At 39.4% G+C, this 21,520-nt stretch overlaps 1 protein-coding gene across 1 annotated transcript in view; it reads right to left on the bottom strand.

Annotated features, from left to right (window-relative positions):
* Positions 1-575: 575 nt before the first annotated feature.
* LOC140949673 (uncharacterized) overlaps positions 576-21,520 on the bottom strand; it is a 21,103-nt gene continuing 158 nt past the window's right edge. Inside the window, exons 2-10 of the mRNA XM_073398819.1 lie at positions 21,358-21,441; positions 18,397-18,768; positions 16,037-16,297; positions 14,613-14,737; positions 14,206-14,276; positions 13,252-13,388; positions 2,406-2,595; positions 1,390-1,546; positions 576-744 (exon numbers count right to left, since the gene is read on the bottom strand). Of these exons, the coding sequence (XP_073254920.1) occupies positions 1,426-1,546; positions 2,406-2,595; positions 13,252-13,388; positions 14,206-14,276; positions 14,613-14,737; positions 16,037-16,297; positions 18,397-18,768; positions 21,358-21,415 (1,335 nt within the window). The 5' untranslated portion in view covers positions 21,416-21,441 and the 3' untranslated portion in view covers positions 576-744; positions 1,390-1,425. The remainder of the gene's footprint in view (positions 745-1,389; positions 1,547-2,405; positions 2,596-13,251; positions 13,389-14,205; positions 14,277-14,612; positions 14,738-16,036; positions 16,298-18,396; positions 18,769-21,357; positions 21,442-21,520) is intronic.

The following is a 21,520-nucleotide window of genomic DNA, read 5'->3' as shown; positions in this document are numbered from 1 at the left end:
ATAAATTATTATTATTACTATTATTATTATTATTATTATTATTATTATTATTATTATTATTATGTTATTTCCTCGGCCCCTGTAGATTTTGAATGATAATGCCTCCTTTGCATTTTTCTGTAATTTGGTACGCGTGTTTCGCCACGCGGCCTCCAGTTCTGCGGGTTTACTTCCTTGTCCCAGTGTATTTGCCCCTTGTGTTCCTAGTTGTTTTTCTATTCTTTTAGTTTATGTGTGCTATTCGTTCCTCGCCTTTTCCGCCGTCATTTCATATGTTTTTCTTCCTGCACTTCCATGGTAGCCTGAAAGGGTTTCTAATACCCTAGTCGGATTACTGACGCTTATGCTGCCATCCCTTGGGTGGGTTTTTCTCCCGTCTTCTCTGCGCCTTAGGTTTCCTTTTTACCTTGGACCTTATCTCCAGTTTATTTGCTTGTTGCCACTCAAGGGTTGGCAGCCTATTCGTGTTTTATCACGCAGTCCTTTTGGTATTTCCTGAAAGACCTCCTTGCCCAGCTCTCAGCAAGTATCAGCAGTCTAGTTGTTTGACTATACGCTGAGTTTAAGCACAAATCTTATGAAAATGATATGTTTATTGCTTCAGCTATTTCTAACATCTTTCAAAATTATAATTATTGCAGTTTAGAAATGGAACAGCTCTCTTTAGACATAAGTATTGCTAAAATTAGCCTCTTAAATTACTTTATTAACTGCTGATGGTTATCATACCGTCAAAACATGCACCTACGAAAAAAAAAGGAAAACAGATTTGAAAATTATCGAAGATTGTGTATAACGTGTACCTTGAAGGTCATTTTCACCTCTGAATTAAAATCGTTTCGATAATAAATCAGGAGAGGGCTTAATACTATAACCGCAAAGAAGAGTACAAAACTCTATCATCGCAAGGAAGGACTTTGACTAAGATATCCAACCGACCACAAGGGCTAGTGACAGAGCCCCTTCCCCCGAAATCAGGGATAACAGAGTGTAGCGTTTTAGATTTCGCGCGGTTTTGCGCGGTTTAAGCTCTTATTTCTCTTTCTTTTTTCCCATGTCTAAGACTGACGTCACCGCGGCCATATTCGTGTTCCAAAACAATAAAAACGGCGGCCATTTTGATTTACCAATGCATCTTTTGATTATTTTTATCACCAAGCTGTTTTCCAAGAGGGTGATAAAATCTCTGTAGCTTCGTAGAAGCCTTTGAGGAAACAATCCTTGAAGAAATTAAAAGCTATGGTGACTAAACGGATTATCTTTTGTTAAAGAGTTTACGGAATTGATTTCCTTTGTTCTCTATGAATTAGTTGCTCTTCATCAAGGAGGAAACCCAGCACAGAAAAAGAACTAGAATTGCTAAATCACAGTGTATCCATCATTTCTTACCTTAGTTATGATTATGGAGTAGCTTAAAACAGTTCGTTACGGAAAGCCAAATCGGCTGTAAACGCACTTGAACGGAAACACGGACAATGACCTCTTTTGACCATATCCAGAGGGTACCACCACCTTGTTATGGAAGAACATTTTGTACCCAATGCTCCTGGTCAAACATGGAAGAAAAAAAGTCAGAGCTCCATCGTTATCAATCGGAATCCGAGTTGAAAAGAAATAAAAAACAACAACAATTGTATTCCTCTCTCAACTGGACTTATTTTTACTAGAGAAAAACCGCCATTTTGTTACCTGCACATAGTATCAATGAAAGCAACTAAACGTTTAGAAAAATATAAACTTGGATTTCTGAAAGGCGAAAACCTCAGTGTTCTTTTGTACTTGTTTTCAAGGTTTTTGAACTATCATGTCCATCTATCGTATCATGAGTCCGTTCCCTCCTACTTAAAAATACGTCGTTCACGGTATTTAGCAAAACCAGCCAGGCTTACAAAGCTTTTTCAGATGATACTTTGAACTAAGAGTCATTTCGACAAAATTTTAACTGTAATTTTCAAGTGTGGCTACTGTATTTAGATTCTAAAATAATAATTTCACGTATAATTACCCATCTAAAATTAAGCTGTAATAAATAGACCCCAGGCTCACCAACAGCTCCGTGGAAACCGAGCTTTTATATACGCATCAGGCCTTGAGCCTACCAGAGAAGCATGGAAAGACCAGGCTAACAAGGCATTACTCGTTAAGATTTTACAGTCAAGGTTAAGGCTCGCCCATCCGTACCACAAAAGACTGGTAAAAACAGACTAGGCTTAAAAGGGTTAACCTGGCAGAGCAGGCTCCTGACAGGACTTTTGAAGCATTTAAGAGGGCCAAAATATATCTGACAATATAATATTGATTTTGATACCTAATACATTTAACAGCGCTGAATTATGACGCGAGGACTTACTGCTCACTAATTACCAGATCATTTTAATGATACGTATTTCAGAGTTCACTTTTACCTCCGAACTGTTCCGCAGCCTTTCAGTGGAGCCTTTATAATAACACTCTTTTTGGTCACATAACTCACACCACAGCTGGGATCGTTAAGATGAAGAAGACTAACATCAGCTCCCGAGGGCAAACTGTCACGTGCTATGTGAGCCACCATGTAAGAGGGGAAGCATGAAATAGTAAAGGCAAACCTGGGTCCTATGAGTCAGAGTAATAAAAAGGAAAAAGTCACCAATCGGAGACTACAGGCACTATTTATATCTAAAAATATTCTGGAAGAGTAAACTGTTATATTTTTGCTGAAACTGGGTATCTGTGGGATCAAAATTCAAAATGGCAGATCTATGACGTCATGTGACATCAGAACCCTCGGGGTAAGGTAAGGCTGACTTTATTTATACACGGTATTTCCTTCAGGTACATTTTCATTTAAGTATAGAAACTAACTACCAAACTAAACTAGAACCTAAGATAAAAACTAGGAGTAATCGGAGCTTAGGGGAGTGCGTTCGATATGTTTGTAAGGCATACAGGTAGCAGTTGAGGCGGAAGGGTAGTTGCGATATAGATAAATGCGATTATGACATATTTTGAACGTAAGGGTTGCGTACAGCGAAACCTCTACTTAACCTGTGTATCATTATAAGAACGTTTTGAAAAGATATCGTATGGTTCGGTGTCAAGTGCTTGTAATCGGAGGAGACATTGGCCAGAGTGCGTCGGGCGTGTAAATGGAGCGAGTTACAGGGCGCAGTTGATCAAAGGCCGTTTAGTGCTTAACCCGGGATTCTTTTTCTTTTTTCAAAAACATTTCCTCGGATAATTTTCTCTGTTATTTTTAAGAGCATCCAATCATCAACTTGTTGACTAAATGAATTACATTGAATTTACTGTTTTAAAAGCTTTCACATCTGAATTCACACTTCGCACTCACCCTGTCCATGCGTTCAATGGAACGTGTGTGCGGCTCACGTCAATAACTTTTCCAGTAATTTGTTCGAGCGTGTTGATTTCAGTGACTCGAGAGTGGCGCTACTGTGGGCTGGTTTATAAGTTTTTCCTGATAAATAACATAGAGTTAAAGTGTTCGTTTGTCCGGTGCCGAAAATACGACAAGTCATGATCAAATGGCGCCGCCGAGCTTCACATCTCGGTAGATTTACTTTCTGGCACAACGGCCGCCGGGCTACACAACTCGGTAGATTTACTTTGTGACACAACGGCCGGCGAGCAACACAACTCGGTAAATTTACTTTGTGGCACAACGGCCACCGAACTAAACCCGGTTTGATGCATGCACCAGGAGTCGCAGACATTTTCCAAAGACAGTGACGAACCATGCTGAAAAATATGAAGGGTTAATCCAAAGTAAAATTTTTAACAGCAAACTTCTGAAAGATGAACGCTTTAAACGATTCAGCAAACACAGATCGATGTACGCTTTACGAAGATTCAGCAAACTTTTTAAAAGATGAACGCTTTACGAAGACAGAATATCTGACCTCAGCAAACCTTTGAAAGATGAACGCCGAAGAAACAAGAATCACCACATGAGTTAGCGCTTCAAAGTGAGGCAAAACTTAAGCAAGCGCCTCAAAGCGAGGCAAATGTGTGTGGACGACGACGACGAAAAGGCAATGTCAAAAAACCTTCCTTGTTAATTGCACAGGACACCCAATTATGCACAAAACACCCAACACAAATTAGGGGTTGCGTTCTCGTATCTCGAACGCAATTATTAAACAAGAAAGATGATAAGAAAAAACCTGCTATACAAGGAAGACGTGTGTAAAAATTGCGTATCGCTAATTTAAGTAATTTCGCAATCGAAATGAAGGTTTTTTAGTGTTGGTTTAAAAACATTAAGGGATGTTAATTGCCGAACCTCCAGAGGCAAGCTGTTCCGCAACACACTTCCGCTATATATTACAAAGGCTCTTTTATAAAACTCAGTGCAGGTTTGTGGAATGGCGAGCATGCATTCATTCTCTCTTAGGTTATAAGTAGTTAAATCGCAGTGACGAATATTAACGTATTACATTCGGTTGACGTAACAGTTGATCGTTAACGTAACATTGTTAGCCTAAGCAACAGATGGTCCTTTACATCGGCGACATTTTTTGCTGCCTTCGCCCCCACTTTTGCTAAAAGTGCCTAAGGGAGATAATATGCCCGGGGAGGGGGGGGAGGTTAATTTTTGCTGGGTATGTGCCGCTGTCCTCTCAGAGCCCCTACCCCGTTATAGTCTATTCTGTGGCCAATTATAGACCCCATCTTAGAATATGTAATTTTCGCGATCCCAACTTAGTCACTTTCTAATTTTACGAACTTACCCATTTTTTAGATTGAATGAAGAACGCTTTACTTTTCATCTACAGTACAAACATTCTGGTATGTTTGCTAACCGTAAATATGAAGAACTTTCTTACCCCCAAAAATCCGAAAATGTGCGACCTCATACTAGTAACTGCATTGAAAATGCGACACCATTATAGTCAGTCCAGTCGTGAAATAGACTACGAGCAGTCTCTCTTTTTTTTCTTGGTTTGTCGAGCAAAACGCCCTCGTTTCTCGCGCGTGGACTCCCCTTGCTAAATCTGAAGAAAAAGAGAGACTGCTCGCAGTCTAGTCGTGAAAATGCGGCCCCATCCAACGGCACATCCCCATTAGCCTCTTATAAGGAAGTACCCGGCGCCCCCCGGGATAATATGACATCAGTGCTCTAAAACACTGGGTATTGTTGTCCTTTTCGCTTGATTGATAATTTGTTTAAATTACTTACTCGTTGTTGAAGGCGGAGGAGGATGCATTGCTGAAAAAATACGAGAAAGTAAAACTGAATTGAAAGTTGGTTTCAAAACAATAAACCTATAGTAATAAACACAAACGTCAGTGTTATCAGCACAGGGTTTTATTCGCAGGGCTTTCGGGCGTGACTACCGCTAAAGCTCCTTAACGCCAGCCCCAACCCTTAAATGACCTTAAGTCTACTGTAAGCTTCAGCATTGTTTACCTGTTCGCTTGATTGATAATTTGTGTAAGCTTACTTACTCGTTGTTGAAAGCAGAGGAGGATGCATTGCTGAAAAAACACGAGAAAGTAAAACTGAATTAAAATTTGGTTTCAAAACAATAAACCTATTGTAATAAACACAAACGTCAGTCTTGTTAGCACAGGATTTTATTTGCAGGGCTTTCGTGCGTGACTACGGCTAAGCATGTGTAATCAAATGGTGACGAGTGGAATTAGGGAATAATTTCCTTAATTTCACGAGTATTCAATTTGATTACCTATTAATATCATGGGTGACGAACTACGTTAGCAATCGTGAATTTTTGACATGTTTAGCCTGGATCGTATCGATCGAGAACTCCATTCTCTCAAATGTTTAGACCTTAAATTTGGCTTAAGTTCAGAATTTTCAAAATTTTCTAACAAAATACCTGTTAGAATCCTTCTTAATGCTCTCTTTCGTATGTTCAGGTTTTCTAAGGCGTCTTTTTGTGCCCTAACATCTTCATTCACGACATTTTAAAACTCCGTCGCCATCTTGACACTGAGACGTACGGAAGGATTAACGCTGAAATTTCGCGCCAAAATTAAGGAGAAATTCGTAACCTATGATATTGAGGTCCTTAACGCGTGCCCAAACCCTTTTAAATCTACCGTAAACTGCAGCATTGTTGTCCTTTTCGCCTGATTGTTAATTTGTGTAAATTACTTACTCGTTGTTGGATGCATTGCTGAAAAAAAATACGAGAAAGTAAAACTGAATTAAAATTTGGTTTCAATACAATAAACCTGTTGTAATAAACACAAACGTCAGTGTTATCAGCACAGGATTTTATTTGCAGGGCTTTCGGGCGTGACGAGATATGTCCAGAAATGCACGCATTGGCGAAAATGGCAGAAATGGCACTTAATCGCCAAAATCGCCAAACTGTAAACAAAAATTCAAATGAGGTGGCAAAGGGGCCCTTTGCAAAGTGGCGATTTCGGCGAAAATGGCGTATTTGGCGAAAATGGCAAAAATGGCAATTAATCGCCAAAATCGCCAAAATATAAACAAAAATTCAAATGAGATGGCAAAGGGGCCCTTTGCAAAGTGGCGATTTCGGCGAAAATGGCGTATTTGGCGAAAATGGCAGAAATGGCAATTAATCGCCAAAATCGCCAAACTGTAAACAAAAATTCAAATGAGATGGCAAAGGGGCCCTTTGCAAAGTGGCGATTTCGGCGAAAATGGCGTATTTGGCGAAAATGGCAGAAATGGTAATTGATCGCCAAAATCGCCAAACTACAAACAAAGAGTCAATTGAGATGGCAAAGGGGCCCTTTGCAAAGTGGCGATTTCGGCGAAAATGGCGTATTTGGCGAAAATGGCAGAAATGGCAATTAATCGCCAAAATCGCCAAACTGTAAACAAAAATTCAAATGAGATGGCAAAGGGGCCCTTTGCAAAGTGGCGATTTTGGCGAAAATGGCGTATTTGGCGAAAATGGCAATTAATCACCAAAATCGCCAAACTGTAAACAAAAATTCAAATGAGATGGCAAAGGGGCCCTTTGCAAAGTGGCGATTTTGGCAAAAATGGCGTATTTGGCGAAAATGGCAATTAATCACCAAAATCGCCAAACTGTAAACAAAAATTCAAATGAGATGGCAAAGGGGCCCTTTGCAAAGTGGCGATTTCGGCGAAAATGGCGTATTTGGCGAAAATGGCAGAAATGGTAATTGATCGCCAAAATCGCCAAACTACAAACAAAGAGTCAATTGAGATGGCAAAGGGGCCCTTTGCAAAGTGGCGATTTTGGCGAAAATGGCGTATTTGGCGAAAATGGCAGAAATGGCGATTAATCGCCAAAATCGCCAAACTGTAAACAAAAATTCAAATGAGATGGCAAAGGGGCCCTTTGGAAAATGGTGATATTGGCGAAAATGGCGTATTTGGCGAAAATGGCGGAAATGGCGATTAATCGCCGAAATCGCCAAACTGTAAACAAAAATTCAAATGAGATGGCAAAGGGGCCCTTTGGAAAATGGCGATATTGGCAAAAATGGCGTATTTGGCGAAAATGGCGGAAATGGCGATTAATCGCCGAAATCGCCAAATTATAAACAAAATGCAAATGAGATGGCAAAGGGGCCCTTTGGAAAGTGACGATTTTGGCGAAAATGGCGTGCACTAATTCTGTATCTTTTCATCAACCACAAATAAAAAAAAATATAGAGAGAGTGCATGTTGGCCTCACTCTTAAAACGTGTTTTGGCAGAAATGGCAATTACTCGATGAAATACCTAATTTGTCAAGACAAATTGAAATGACATAGCAAAGGGTCCCTTTTGAAATGGCTATTAATTGCCAAATAGTTAACCACATATTAATATAAAAATGTTTCCAGTAGTATAATTGTATACTAATAATGACAACGCTACTGTAACTTAAGTGTCATTAATCTGTTTTTAATCCTTTTACCTTTAATTGATAACCTCTTGTGATTTGAAATTCGTCCCAGACAAGAGTGTTTGGTCGGGAATTACCACTTATAACTAATTTCTTGCTCAATTCAAATCGAATAGCCAACGAGTTGTATTTGATTATCAGTAAATGGTAATCTTCGTAATGTTCATGGCAACTTTCTTACCAAAAAATCCAAGATAGATATCCTTAATTTTCCAGGCTTGTAGGCATTGTTTGAATAGCGACAGTTCAACATTATATGTTATGAGGAATCCAGGGTGGTTCTTGGCTACGCATTCAGATAATTAGATGGTCCGTATTGCCTTGTATATCCATCCTGTTTGTTATAATGGCGTTCAATCGTACAAGTATACATAAACGAGCTGGTTCATTGCAGTTTCACAGAACATGAACGTGTAAGGTTTAGTAGTTGTTATATAGACGCGGCGGCCATGTTGAAATAGTCGATTTTGGATAACTACTTTATGTAAGTAGAAACGATTAGTGTCATTCCCAGCCGACTTTGGTGGTCACTCTATGTAAGCAAAACGATTAATGTCGTTCACAGGGACTCTCAGGCAATCGTTAAAATAGAAGGTAAAAAGGCCGGGTGACGTGTTTCGACGAGCATTAGCATTAGCAATTTAATGGAACACATATTGTACTGAGAATTGATGGTCTCAGCGCAAAAAAACAATACATTTTCTAAATTTCTGGCCCCATCTCATAAAGCAATAATGGGACACATTTTTTAAGAACGAGACAAACATGTACACTCTCTTTTTATATATCTAGTTGATGAAAAGATACAGAATTAGTTTGAATGGGCTATGTTTTATAAAAGAGACAAACAAGTTATTACTTTGATCCAATGTTTATGTTCAATAAATGCGGTGAAGTATTGGGCACAAGTGACATTTCGTGCAGGTTTACATAAATTGGAAATAAGCGAATTCACACATTTCAAAATGGCGCATGCAAGCTGCTGGACTTTTCGGCTTTCGTTAATTTTAGGGGACCGTTTCTCTAAAGAGCAAAACAAGTAAGTGCGAGAAGAAAGTGAAGAGTTTAAAACGACGGAAGAAGATAATGTGTATAGTGGAGAACCAAAAAAGAATGAAGGGCACACAATGGTTATCGTGAAAGCATCTTTTAGCCAGGAACCATGCGTTTCGCAATCGCTTTTCATTTAAGGCTGCCTCACAATTTAATGGAACCAATGTGAAGAGAATTGTAACCAGTGAGGATTGTTAAGGTCTACATCGAACCTCAAAAGTTAGAGTGTCCATGGCAAGGAATTATTAAGATTTAAAGGACTTGGTAGTTCTCTCCTCGAGTAATTAGTGGACTTGTAAGTCTTTGAAAGGAATGAACCATACAAAAGCAAATGATGCTAGTGTGATATTTCAGCGCATCACATCACTTTTGGTAAGTCAAGCGACGTCGAAAGTAAGGAAATGTTTACTTAACCTGTGAAGTACATGGCACAAATACATATTAGCTTAACTGAAACGACTTCCATTTGTTGTTTTCAGATATATTTGATTCAGTTGTATTTGATAAAATAATGTTGTTTGACAGTTAGGTAAAGCTGTTTTGTCATATATTTGATTCAGTTGTATTTGATAAATGTTTCCTCACAGTTATTGGGGCCTCTTATTAGGCAAGTAATTTGAACTTTTTTTTAGTACTGTTGCCTCACAGTTATAAGGACCTCTCTAGTTATCTACTTTGAAGGGGCCACTTTTGGCATCCAATTTGATATTTTGCCACATATCGCCAGCCCTCTGGTGATTTTTGCCAAAATCGCCAATTTCGCCAAAATCGCCAGCCTCCAAGGGGCCACTTTTGGCATCCAATTCAAATCACCAGAGGCTGGTGATTTTTCGCCAGTTTCGCCATTTTTGCCATTGCATGCATGGCGATTTTTGCCAAAATCGCCAATTTTGCCAAAATCGCCATTTTCGCCAAAATCGCCAGCCTCCAAGGGGCCACTTTTGGCATCCAATTCAAATCGCCAGCGGCTGGCGATTTTTCGCCAGTTTCGCCATTGCATGCATTTCTGGACATCCAATTTGAATATTTTGCCACATATAGCCAGCCCTCTGGCGATTTTTGCCAAAATCGCCAATTTCGCCAAAATCGCCATTTTCGCCAAAATCGCCAGCCTCCAAGGGGCCACTTTTGGCATCCAATTCAAATCGCCAGCGGCTGGCGATTTTTCGCCAGTTTCGCCATTGCATGCATTTCTGGACATCCAATTTGAATATTTTGCCACATATCGCCAGCCCTCTGGCGATTTTTGCCAAAATCGCCAATTTCGCCAAAATCGCCATTTTCGCCAAAATCGCCAGCCTCCAAGGGGCCACTTTTGGCATCCAATTCAAATCACCAGAGGCTGGTGATTTTTCGCCAGTTTCGCCATTTTTGCCATTGCATGCATGGCGATTCTTGCCAAAATCGCCAATTTCGCCAAAATCGCCAGCCTCCAAGGGGCCACTTTTGGCATCCAATTCAAATCGCCAGCGGCTGGCGATTTTTCGCCAGTTTTCGCCATTTCCGCCATTGCATGCATTTCTGGACATAAGTGCCTACCTATAAGCTCCCCCATTTATAAGGCCCAGCTGCTAGCTCTAAGCTAAAAAATACATCCTGTTTTTAGCCCTGTTATAAATTGGCAAATTGGTGTTAAATTTACTCTCTTTGGATAAATAAATTGGCGTTTGTGATAAAAGATAAACATACTTATTTGCTTACAAATAGTTATTGAAGCTTAGATTTTGGCATTTAAAATGATGTTTCCTCTCATAAATTTTTATTTAAGTGCGATGGACAGTCATTCCAGACGTGAAGTGTTAAATATTTCATATCAAATTGCATGATTTCTTTTCTTAAACCCGTCACCAATTTGTCAATTATTTAAGATTTTAAGAAAAATGTTCTCTCGATGATCGAGTTTTATATTTTTGAGGCAAACTTAACAAGTTAAAACAAATGATTATCCTTGCCGTTGGCAGGTGTGGCCGGTTTTTTCTTCTACCAATATAACACTTCAATCTTCGAAAAGAAGGATCATGGATAGTAGAAACAAACGCAGTCAGTATTGCGCGAAATTGACCGTTTTTACACCCGGCTGGTAGAAACTTCTCTGACAGTGAAAGAACCTGAGCAGATAAACTGTAAGAAATGCAGATAAGGAATGAAATCAAGATGATGTAACGTTGAAATTGCCATTATTTTCTGGTGACTGCGGTGAGAATTTTCATTGGGGTTGCTGTCTTGGTTGTCGTCAAGCTCAGTCTCTGAGCTAACTTGCCATGGGGAGGGAAGGAGCCTCCATGTCAATCCCTAGAAGGGGAGGGTGTTGGAAAAGCGTGGTATGATCCGTTAGTCTCTCTGGAGACTCAGTTCATTGATCATCTGTCAGCCGTCAGTTTGTCATCCCAAATTCTTGAAATGTTTCAGGCCGATTCGCCAGTGAAAGGTTTCCCCTCACCCACGTGCTCGGCTGCGAGGCCGTGTCAGGTCTGAGGGGTGACGTGGCCTTGAATGCTCTGCTTAGGGCTAGCTTAAGTCTTAAGCTGCCTCTGTCGAGTAGAGCCGGCTTAAAGCAGCTAGAGATGGCCGGGTTGAGAATATCTTTTTGATGGAGATGAATTCAATCTTTCTTTACTAGCCAGGAACCAAGAGTAGAGTCACCTTAAAAGGCTAATGGGTAAGAGCTGAGTTTCTTTACAATATTTACTTTATGTAAATCAAGTTAAGCTGTGTGGCCTAGAGTTTCCAGCTGGTGCGGCCGGAAGATGTCATTGAATGGTGACAGGAGAGAAGAAATGAGGCGAAACTGGGTCCGGAGGTGGCCTCCTTCTTCGAAAACACAGGATTTCTGGCCAACGTTGTTTGCAAAGAATTCTAGTAAACTTTCAAAATGTGCTATTTTCAAGTGGCAAACGACGTCTTTTCAGGACATTTGTCATCAAAGAAAGCTGCTTATTTCCCAGAATATCCTAGCCGGATTTTTTAAAACGTTACCGTGAAATGGACCTTTTGCGTCCAACAGTTTTTTCAAAGGAGCAGTTATAGAAACTAAGAGCGTAACCATTTTTTTTTTCTCTTCTCCTACTTTCTTCCTCCTCGCTCTTGCTTTTTCTCCTTTCCTTTTCCTTCGTTAGTGTGGTTTTTGAGCTTACAAGGCCCAAAAAAACTGCCTTTTGAAGCCTTTTCACTCAATGACGGCAAATTTCGTTAGGTTGGTTCTCAAAAAATAGGCTACATATATCTGTCTGAGTTCCTTAAAACGTGGCCAGTAGGTTTCCGCTTGGTTCCGGGCGCAGCCCGGCTCTGGGCCACTGCGGTCTCCAAAAAGGTAGAGTTCTTGACGTCTTTGACGGCACGGGTGGACCCAGGGACTGCCTTAAAGGTGGATGGGTGGCTCAGGATTGAGGGCAAAACTAGAGGGGTAGTGAGGGGGCTATTTTAACACATTCCCTTGTAAAGAGCAGTGTTTACTAGGGGCTTTGACTGGCATCTTATGTTTACTTTGCCCGAGCCAGCTGAATCAGGCGTCTGCTGCGTCACCAGGGGGGAGGCGCAGGCAGTAACCCAATGTCCCTGGTGGGCAGGGTGAAATTCTTGGTACTTAGCAGAGGACCTGTAGACACTCACTGAAGCCATGTTCACATAAATTGTAACGTTGAAATTACAGGTAAAATCTTTATCATCATTACCGTAATCGTCATCGTCATCGTATTATTATTATTTTAGTGTACCAACTCTGAGGAGTTCATACTGTCTAAAATAGACCAATCTTATGCATGAAAGTGAAACGAAATGTCCAAGTTCTTTTGCCAAAGAGGAAGGTAAACCTGTTCGTTTTTTTTCTTGAACAAAATACACGTATCACTTTTTTTCCTCTCATATCACTTTGAAATATATACTATTAGTTTGCAAATATGTCAAATTAAAAGATATAACTTGAAGTTTAATCTATCCAAAACATTTAAAATGGACTTTTCCTTTAAGCTAGAATCGCCAACTTCAGGTTTTAAACGGTTAACTGATTTTCAGTTTTGCACTTTGCACTGTCACTTGACATTTTCTTCAGTTAATTTGGAGTTTGCTTCCTCGGCCAATTCGTTAACATACTGACCGAGGTGGGCGAATTTTATGAAGGTATAATAAAAAAATAATAAATGATATTTTGATAACTCACTGTGAACTGGATATTAAATTACACTTGATAGACTGGTATTTCCGTGCAATTTGAGGTGGAATTTATATTATGAGCCAGGTTGTAAGTTCCCCTTAAGTATCCCTATCACGTTTGTTTGTTTGTCAGCTTTGTTAAAAATAAACTAATGGTAACTACTGGATTGACTTGGGGCTTGACATACTTGTATTAAGGAGCTGTGTATCAACTCTGATATTCCGCCCCAATATGCCATCTTTGATAGCATCTTCCAAAGGCTTTAAGGGGTCGCTGATGTTTCTTTCAAATCGTAGGCGAACAATAGCAATGGTACTTCCTTCTCTGAAAATAAAATATATCTTAGGGCCCATTTACATGGGGTTAAGTGACCCCAGGTGGGTGAGGTAGCCAGCTCAGGTGGGGAAAAAAATAAAATTGCCCTCCCTTGGTGCCTCTCTGAAGATTATTGAATGCTATCAGAGCACTTAAAAAAAAAAAAAAATGGTATGCAAACACCGTGTTTTCGCGGTAAATTCTCTTCTATTAGACAGCCTCTCCACACCTTTCATGTAAACATGATGAGACATTATTATCGCGAAGTGTCAGATATTTTCTTAACCTACTTTATATCATGAACTTGCCCAGAAGCTGGCAAATGAAGACGAGAACGTAGCATCGATCGCGGCTTAAGCCAGCCTGATTCTCAGACGTCCGTGGTCGTTCGCGGTCGAGAGGGAGAGGAGCGAAAGGGACCGAGAACGACCTCGGACGTCTGAGAATCAGGCTAGGTTTAAGCATGTTTAACTTGTTTTTAAAACAAAAATTTTTTGGAATGAATGATAAAACTGCTATTGGCATAGATAAGGCTTTCGTATGATCTGCGAAATTGTGCAGATCTCCCCTTTATCTCATCATTATCATACTAATGTCCATCCAGTAATTGCTAAATAAACTTCCATTTTTAACAAGGTTATGACCCGACTGTGATTAGTATATCACGGATGTAAATTAACAAATTAAAGATGAGTTTCAATTCTTTTCCAATGCCCTCCAGCTATCGTTTATTCGGATACAGTTTTCTTCTGTTTTTTTCTTTCTTTTCTTTTAACAATTACACGATTGCATGTCAACGATAAACTGCTACATATGTCATATATACCTGAATTCCACAATAGTTATACCATATAGTTGCTTTTCGCTATTTTGAGATTGGGAGTAGATTCTTGCAATCTGTTAAAGAAACAGGTGAAATTCCTTCAATACATTTGATAGCAGACTGATAAAAGACAGACACCCTGTTGAAGCCACAGATGTAATAAAACCCTTACATGTAAATCCTGGAAGTTCACAGTATTACTCAAATAGATATGTGCAGTTTTCCAGTCCTAAGTGTCGTTAATTAGCCGGGGTTTTTGGGTATTTTGTTTGGTGTGAGTTTCCCATCATTTCAGCTTGTAAGTAACCTAAAGAGCGAGGAATTATTCAGCCATTGCTTAATTCTGTATTTCTCGGTTATTGAGCAAATGAAAATGGAAAGTACAGACGACAAAAGGGTAATTGACTTACTTCTGATATGACGTTTGATTTCAAGGCTTTATATTCAATTGCATTGGAGTTGTTAAACGCTTGCATCCATCTGATGTTTGTAATTCTAATTCCAAATTCATGATCCTCACACTGGTTTTCTGGACCTGTCAAACGTAGACATAAATAGAGATAAGTAATTATATTTACTTAAAAAATTAGAAGCAAGACGGACGTACAAGGACGTACAAGGGGGAGGGGCTTGGATACCCCTCCTCCCCCCCCCCCCCCCCGCAATAAGATAAAACATCAGTACCTGACATTTTCAGTAGTTGTTCATTCATCCTTCGCGCACATTTTGAGAAAGTTTAGTGATGGTCAGTTGCTATGGTTACGAGATATGACGCCTTACGGATAAAAACATGCAAAATGCTTATTTATAAGTTATTTTATGTAAAGCACAAAAACATTATCATTTCTCGCAGTTTTAACCTGATTTCTAATTCTTGGTAAAATCCAAGATGGCGGCCAGGATGGCAACTATTTTTGGTGACGTCACAGGCCTCCAGCAGCGCCAACATCCCTAAAATATACCTCATCTTGTTAAGACCATCAAAGGCTTTCCACTAAAGGTAAAATCGTTTCAAAATACTGCAACATATCAAAAACCCCGGGGAGGGGTTCCATCCACCCTCTCTCCTCCCCGCTTGTGCCACGGTGGGGGTATGAGTTTGCGTGTACGTCCGAGGGTCACGTCATTCTTTAAATATAAACCTGTCTGTGATACTATAAACTGATAACAGCCCTCAAAGTATCTTTCTGCAGGTAACTGCAGGGCGTTTCAAAAATCGCCACACGTTTAAAAAGGAATTCCAAGACAGTCTTAGCTTCGACGATTCCCGATTCTAGGTACTGGATTTCGGATTCGTTGTCATTGGAAGTTGGATTCCGGATTCCAATCGTTGGCGGGTTTTCCTGTTTCCTTCAGCTGTATTCCGGATTCCAAATTGCAGGATTCCTGGATTCCAAGCCAAGAATTCCTTGATTCCCAATTCCACAAGCTAAAATTTCCTGGTTTCTGGAATAGAGAATCCCTTAAATGGGACGACAATGAATGCTGAGCTTTTCCAAAGGTAATAACGCAAAAATGGGCTAATAAATGTCTTTCAACTACACGTTTAATTCAGTGCCTGCCCTCTGTCTCACATGAAAAGATAGAATAGTTTCTGATCCACGCTGAACTGAATAACGTGACTCATCAGTTTTTTTTAAGAACCAGTTTTGCCACACTCATCAATGACGGAGGCAAATGTCGTCGTTAGGGCAAACTTTTATCGAAGTTCCAAACAACTGCATTCAATAGATTTTAGCCTATCACGACAATTGTTCACAAGAAAATAACAACTTATTACTTCAATTGCATTGCTTACTTTTAATGTTAAAAACTGAAAATAAAAATTACTTACATGCTATGTTAACCAGGGCAGGGCGAGAGGCCTCTCCGACTTTATTTTTTGCTGTACATTTGTAAGATCCAACATCCTCCCTCGTTATGTTAACGAGATGCAGAACTTGGCCAGTAACATTAAAAAGCCTCAGCGTTTTGCCCTCTTTGCTCCATGTGACTTCTGGGAATGGGTCGCCAGATGCACTGCATGTCAGCATCAAATTTTCTCCAACGCTGACTTTAGACTCTCTCTCTGGCTCCGTTGTAATTCTTGGAGGCACTGTCCAAAACAAAAAACGCAGATATAACAACTGGCTTTCTTTCATGATTTTGGGCGTTATTAAAAAATTAAGCTGGAAATGATTACGTCAGCCACAGGAGCCATCAAGCTGCTTTTAATTAATAGACGAATCTTTGCTGACGTCATTGCCGTACAATTTTCCTCGTTAGCATACGACTTAACAAGGCTCCTGACTTAACTCAATTGGAAGCCGTGGTCGTAGAAAAGGCAAAAGTTGAAAGAGCTGATTACGTTGAGCAATTTTTGCAATTTTCAGCTCTTTGCAAGCGATATTGAAGGAAATATCAGCCATCAAAAACTTTAAAATTGCTGGGTGGCGAAAACGTTAATGAGCCATACATTCTCTGTAAAATTTCGAGTTTTTAGACGAGAATTTCTCCGAAACCATTCGGTGTATTAGGCTCAAATTTTCAGAGATAACTGCAAACTGTTATGCCCTTTCAATATTCAGAGTTTTTATTTTATTATCGTCATCAGCTAGTGATAAGCAGATGTTACTGAGGCAAAAAGTGTAAACAAAGATTCGCCTATTGCAGGTTACCCAGGTACAGAAGTCTTCAAATAGCAGTATCCTTTATTTTTAAACCCTGAAGAACATTCAATTCAAATTCAGTTCAAACATGTAAAAGGAAACAGTCGGGGGAGCTGTAAATAATAATTCGAAAAGGCAGTCATGGCTAGATTTTAAGTTCAACCGTCTTAAAAAAGAAATTTTATTATGTAATATTTTCTCCAAAATTAGAATTATGTGGTTTTGGTCCTTCTTAGACTTCTTACATGCAAATTATTCTAGAACATTCATACATACGTACAAACATCACCTTTATTTATCCTCAGATTTACAGTGTAGCTCTTAAAGCTAATATGTCCGAGACAGAAGAAAATAAAGAATTTATTAAAGTAAAAATAATAATAATAATAATAATAATAATAATAATAATAATAATAATACAGGGAAACCTCTATTAAGCGGAGACCTTTGGGACCTTCCCAAGTGTCCCCTTAATAGAGAGTGTATGATTAACAGAGGTTTGTAAGAATTGCGCAATGTTACTTTGTTATCAAACGATCAACATTCAACGGTTACTCTACGCTGTGATAAAGTTCTTTAATGCGGTGAAAATTTTACTCCGCGAGTAAATGCGGACTAGTATCATTGATGTCTTTCCCGGAGGGAGTTAGTGTTCAATAACTTTCTAAAATGGCGGGTAGTAATAGAGAATTCAGATTGGCGATTTATAAGTACAGTTGTAAAACTATGAATACACGTTGCTATTCAGTGTTCCTCAAAAAAAAAAATAATCGTTGTATACATTGTTTTATTAAAAACTGAATCATCGGATAATGAAATAAAAAAGCTCTGATTGGCTTAGCCATCATGATATGAGCCATTATACCATGCTCTCCAAACAAAATTACTGTACGCGTATGCTCAAAATTAAAAACACGCTGAAAAACGCTTGTTTTTACAAATAAAGTCGGGAAGAATTTTCGCTATTTTGTGGGCGTTTTTAATAAAAGAATTATTGGACCACTCGCGCTTGACGGATATGTGATGATTGTAGCCAACTTATATCTAACGTGCACTCGTGCAATTATTGTTAAATATTTGTTCGTTAGTTGTGTTTGTTATTTTGCACAGCCTTAGGGAGGCTTTTAATGGACTAAGTTTACAGGACGTTTTTCAGGTCGCCGGAAGGATAAAAGGTTGACTACGTTTTTTTTCTTTAATGTCAGTCTATACTGTACAGAGTCTACAATTTTACAGTTTTACAGTTCCTATAAAAATAGGAACTGTAAAACCATGTCAAAATTGAAGAGATTAATCGACAACTGATCTCTCGAAGCGCTTTTTACTGTCATCATGACTGTTTTTGCACGGAGAAACTTCAAATCATATACAGCATTCATATATTGTGTACACGACGAAAAATGACACAGCACTCAATATGACCACGCCAGGCTTACTCTAGAGAACTTCAAAGGAGGGTGTTGTGAAAGATGTTTTGAAAGACGCCTTAGCCTGAAAATGTTAAAAATAACTGAAAAACGTTGAAGTAAAGAGATACTTTACTTACCAAACACTATTAATTGTACTTTGTCGGTAAGAGATGGCGAGGGAAGGTCATTTCTGGAGAGCGATACCACGATAGAATATATGAACTCGTCGTCGTTGGTCGCGGGATTTCTCAAAGTCAGTGTAGCTGGAAGGCTTGCACTGTAGTTTGAAATAAATTTTGAAAAAACATTAAACGCTCCTCCTCTGGAACTGATTGCAATATCTTCCGCTGGATCAGCATTATCTCTTCGCCTTTGAAATGTGACTCTTTCAATAGATTCGGATGCCTCAATAACGTAAGTCCAGACGAGTTTCTGCCTCTCCTGAGTGTTGTTTACTCCTTCAACCAGGATTGTTGGTTTCTCAGGCTGCATTTGCCATATTATTGCCTCTAAAATAACCCAAGAGGAAACAATGCATCATTTAGGTATTATTTGGTAGGCACTGACTGTAATTCGGCAAAGGGACAGAATGTGCTCACTGACTTAACAGATAGCTGCAACTCGCCCCGTGTATAAGGAATCCGGATTCCGGCATCTGGGAAATTTTTGCATGTGGAATCCGGAATCGTGGGCTTTGGAATCCGGAATACAGGTGTAGGAACCCGGAATGCCACTGACAATTGGAATCCGGAATTGAAGTTTCATTGAAAAAGATCTGGAATCCAGTAACTGGAATCCGGAATCCACGGCGTGGAATCCAGAATTCGAGACTTTCTTGGATTCTGTTACACTGAGGCACGTCGCGAAAATCAACATGGTGGCGGAAACCCAGCAAGCAACCGGCTTTCCATGACATGTATTCATACTAACTGAAATTATAAACTAACGTGGTATTCAAGAAATTCAAGAAAAAAATCTCTAGTTTAATTGAATGGTACCGAGCTATTATTCTGTGGAACAATAAGTTTTTTTTGTTGATGACAAGAAATCGGTTATACACCATGCACGCACAGGTTGTGGGGAAAACTAGTGAAATATTTCAACAATAATAAGCGCGCCTATTTTGTTAGATCGCTAAAAACAAAATTAAACACGCACGTCATCTAGTAGTCTGTAGTTTTCTTAAAGTATAGTGGAACGACTCACTTTAGAAAGCTGGTTTACTAACTTAGAACAAACGCCAGTGAATCGTAGTCAACAGTTACCGGCACGGTACAAACGACTTCACAGTATTGACGGACTCAACCAAACCCAACAAGGACAGAATGACTCGACAACCGAGAATTTTACTGACAATAAACGACTGTTTACCTGTGGCAATAGACGGATCGAAACGCACCAATGGCATTAGTAGTCTTCATAGCAAAAAACATTACGGCTTAAGTGACAGGTGACCAAGCCTGGGGAATTGACCAATCAGGTCAATAACCAGAGATTAGTACCTTCAACTGACGTGACAAAACTCACTTTAACCCTAAAGATGACTACCGCATGCAGGTTGTCGAAACGTCAGTCACTATCAACAACAGTCCTATTGAGTACTAGAACTGCTCAGCCTACTTGTAAACAGTTTTTAGTTTAATATGCCCCTAGGGTTGTGAGATTTGTAATGAGGTACATGTAAGCAGGCAGGTGGACCACTTGCCCAAAAAACCATGGGATAGCGACAGTTTTGGGTAAATGTAGCTGAAACGAATAGTTTGCTTGAATGTGTCACTCTTGTTCTCAGTAATTAATTGAAAACCAGCCAGAGCATTCTTGTCATGCTTCAGTTGTCTCCATGGCGATAAGCTTCAATGGACATTAACTTTGTTCGCAAGAAATAAAAGCACCCATCTTGGGAAACTTAATCCTTCTACTTAAGAGATGACAGCTCCATCAATATTATTTTCAGTACATCTTTCTACGAGGCGAAAGGAATATGACAAAGTACGTGATAAAATTTTAAGAAGCCAATTGCAACAGCAAATATTGTATAAAGTATTATACGTGTTGTAACAAGCACTTCGTCTCTTTCCTCTTTTGCTAATTCCCTGTTAAAATAAATTATGCACTTTCCGTAACTTATAACTTTACAGTGTGATATGATTGGATAAATAAATTTCCGACACCTTCATTCCTAGGAATCCGAAATTCTAAGAATTTATTTATTGTCTTTATTAAGAAATTCTTAAGAAAATCCTAGGAATTCCTAGCAATTCTTGGCTTCATTGGAAAGGGAAGTGAGATTTAATGATTGTTTTTGTCGGTTAACTCGTCAATGTTTAGTCTTTTTACGCGAAATGCCCGTACATCATTTAATTAGTTCTTTTTTAACATGCTAGCGCGGTTTTCAGAAACTAGATTAAAAGGGATTTAAGGACAAGACTGCGTGTTGTAATGTGTTCGCCCCTGTTATGAGTTGAATTGATCAAAATTCGTTTTCGTCTCAGTGACTCAACAGTTTTTAAAACACAGTGGGAAGAAAAAGTCTACACACTATACGAAGATTAATTTTCAGCTGTGCGCCGCGGTACAGAATGTACATTCCCTTTCAGTACAAAGCCTTCCTGGTAGACTGATGTTTACAATTTTAATTGCTGTAGTTGAACGTTCGTTCGTTAGGCGCAAAGGACGACTTTAGAAAAGCGTCCTCTAGCTCACGTTAAAACTAGCTCAACACTCAATTTCGCGATGAGCGCCCATTAGTACTTTGGTGTGAAAGTTTTGGTTTCGGGTTTCACGCTATGCTGGAGAACATTCAGGGTTGTTTATGTCGGTTATCGTTTATATATAATGCACAAAAATAAAGCTGAAATATGAATGCTCAACGTTGCAGGTAAATGGTATAAACAACATTTGAACCTTACAAAGGTGTCGCGACAAAAATCGGTGCGCTCACGTTATCCAGTGCGAGGTCTAAAGCACAATGTTTTTGAAATTTGACATCAGTAGTAGGCGCGACGAGGCAATCAAAACAGCGAGAGAAGCCAAGTAAATCGAAAAGATTCTATAGTCGCCACTCGTATTTACCATGTGATGTATTAACACACACTTACCTGAGCGACCAACGGTCATCACAAGTAAAGCCCCCACCATAGGTATCAGCTTCGCCATAGTTGTTCTTCAGACGTAGGAGGGATCTTAGACAAGACAACACGTCGGTTAGAGAGCCAAATAGGTGCTAAGCGAGTTACAGCTGTTCAGTAACACTGAGTCACG

The sequence above is a fragment of the Porites lutea genome, chromosome 10 (assembly GCF_958299795.1).
Source record: "Porites lutea chromosome 10, jaPorLute2.1, whole genome shotgun sequence".
Lineage (NCBI taxonomy): Eukaryota > Metazoa > Cnidaria > Anthozoa > Scleractinia > Poritidae > Porites > Porites lutea.
This window is presented reverse-complemented; position numbering and strand designations above follow the sequence as displayed.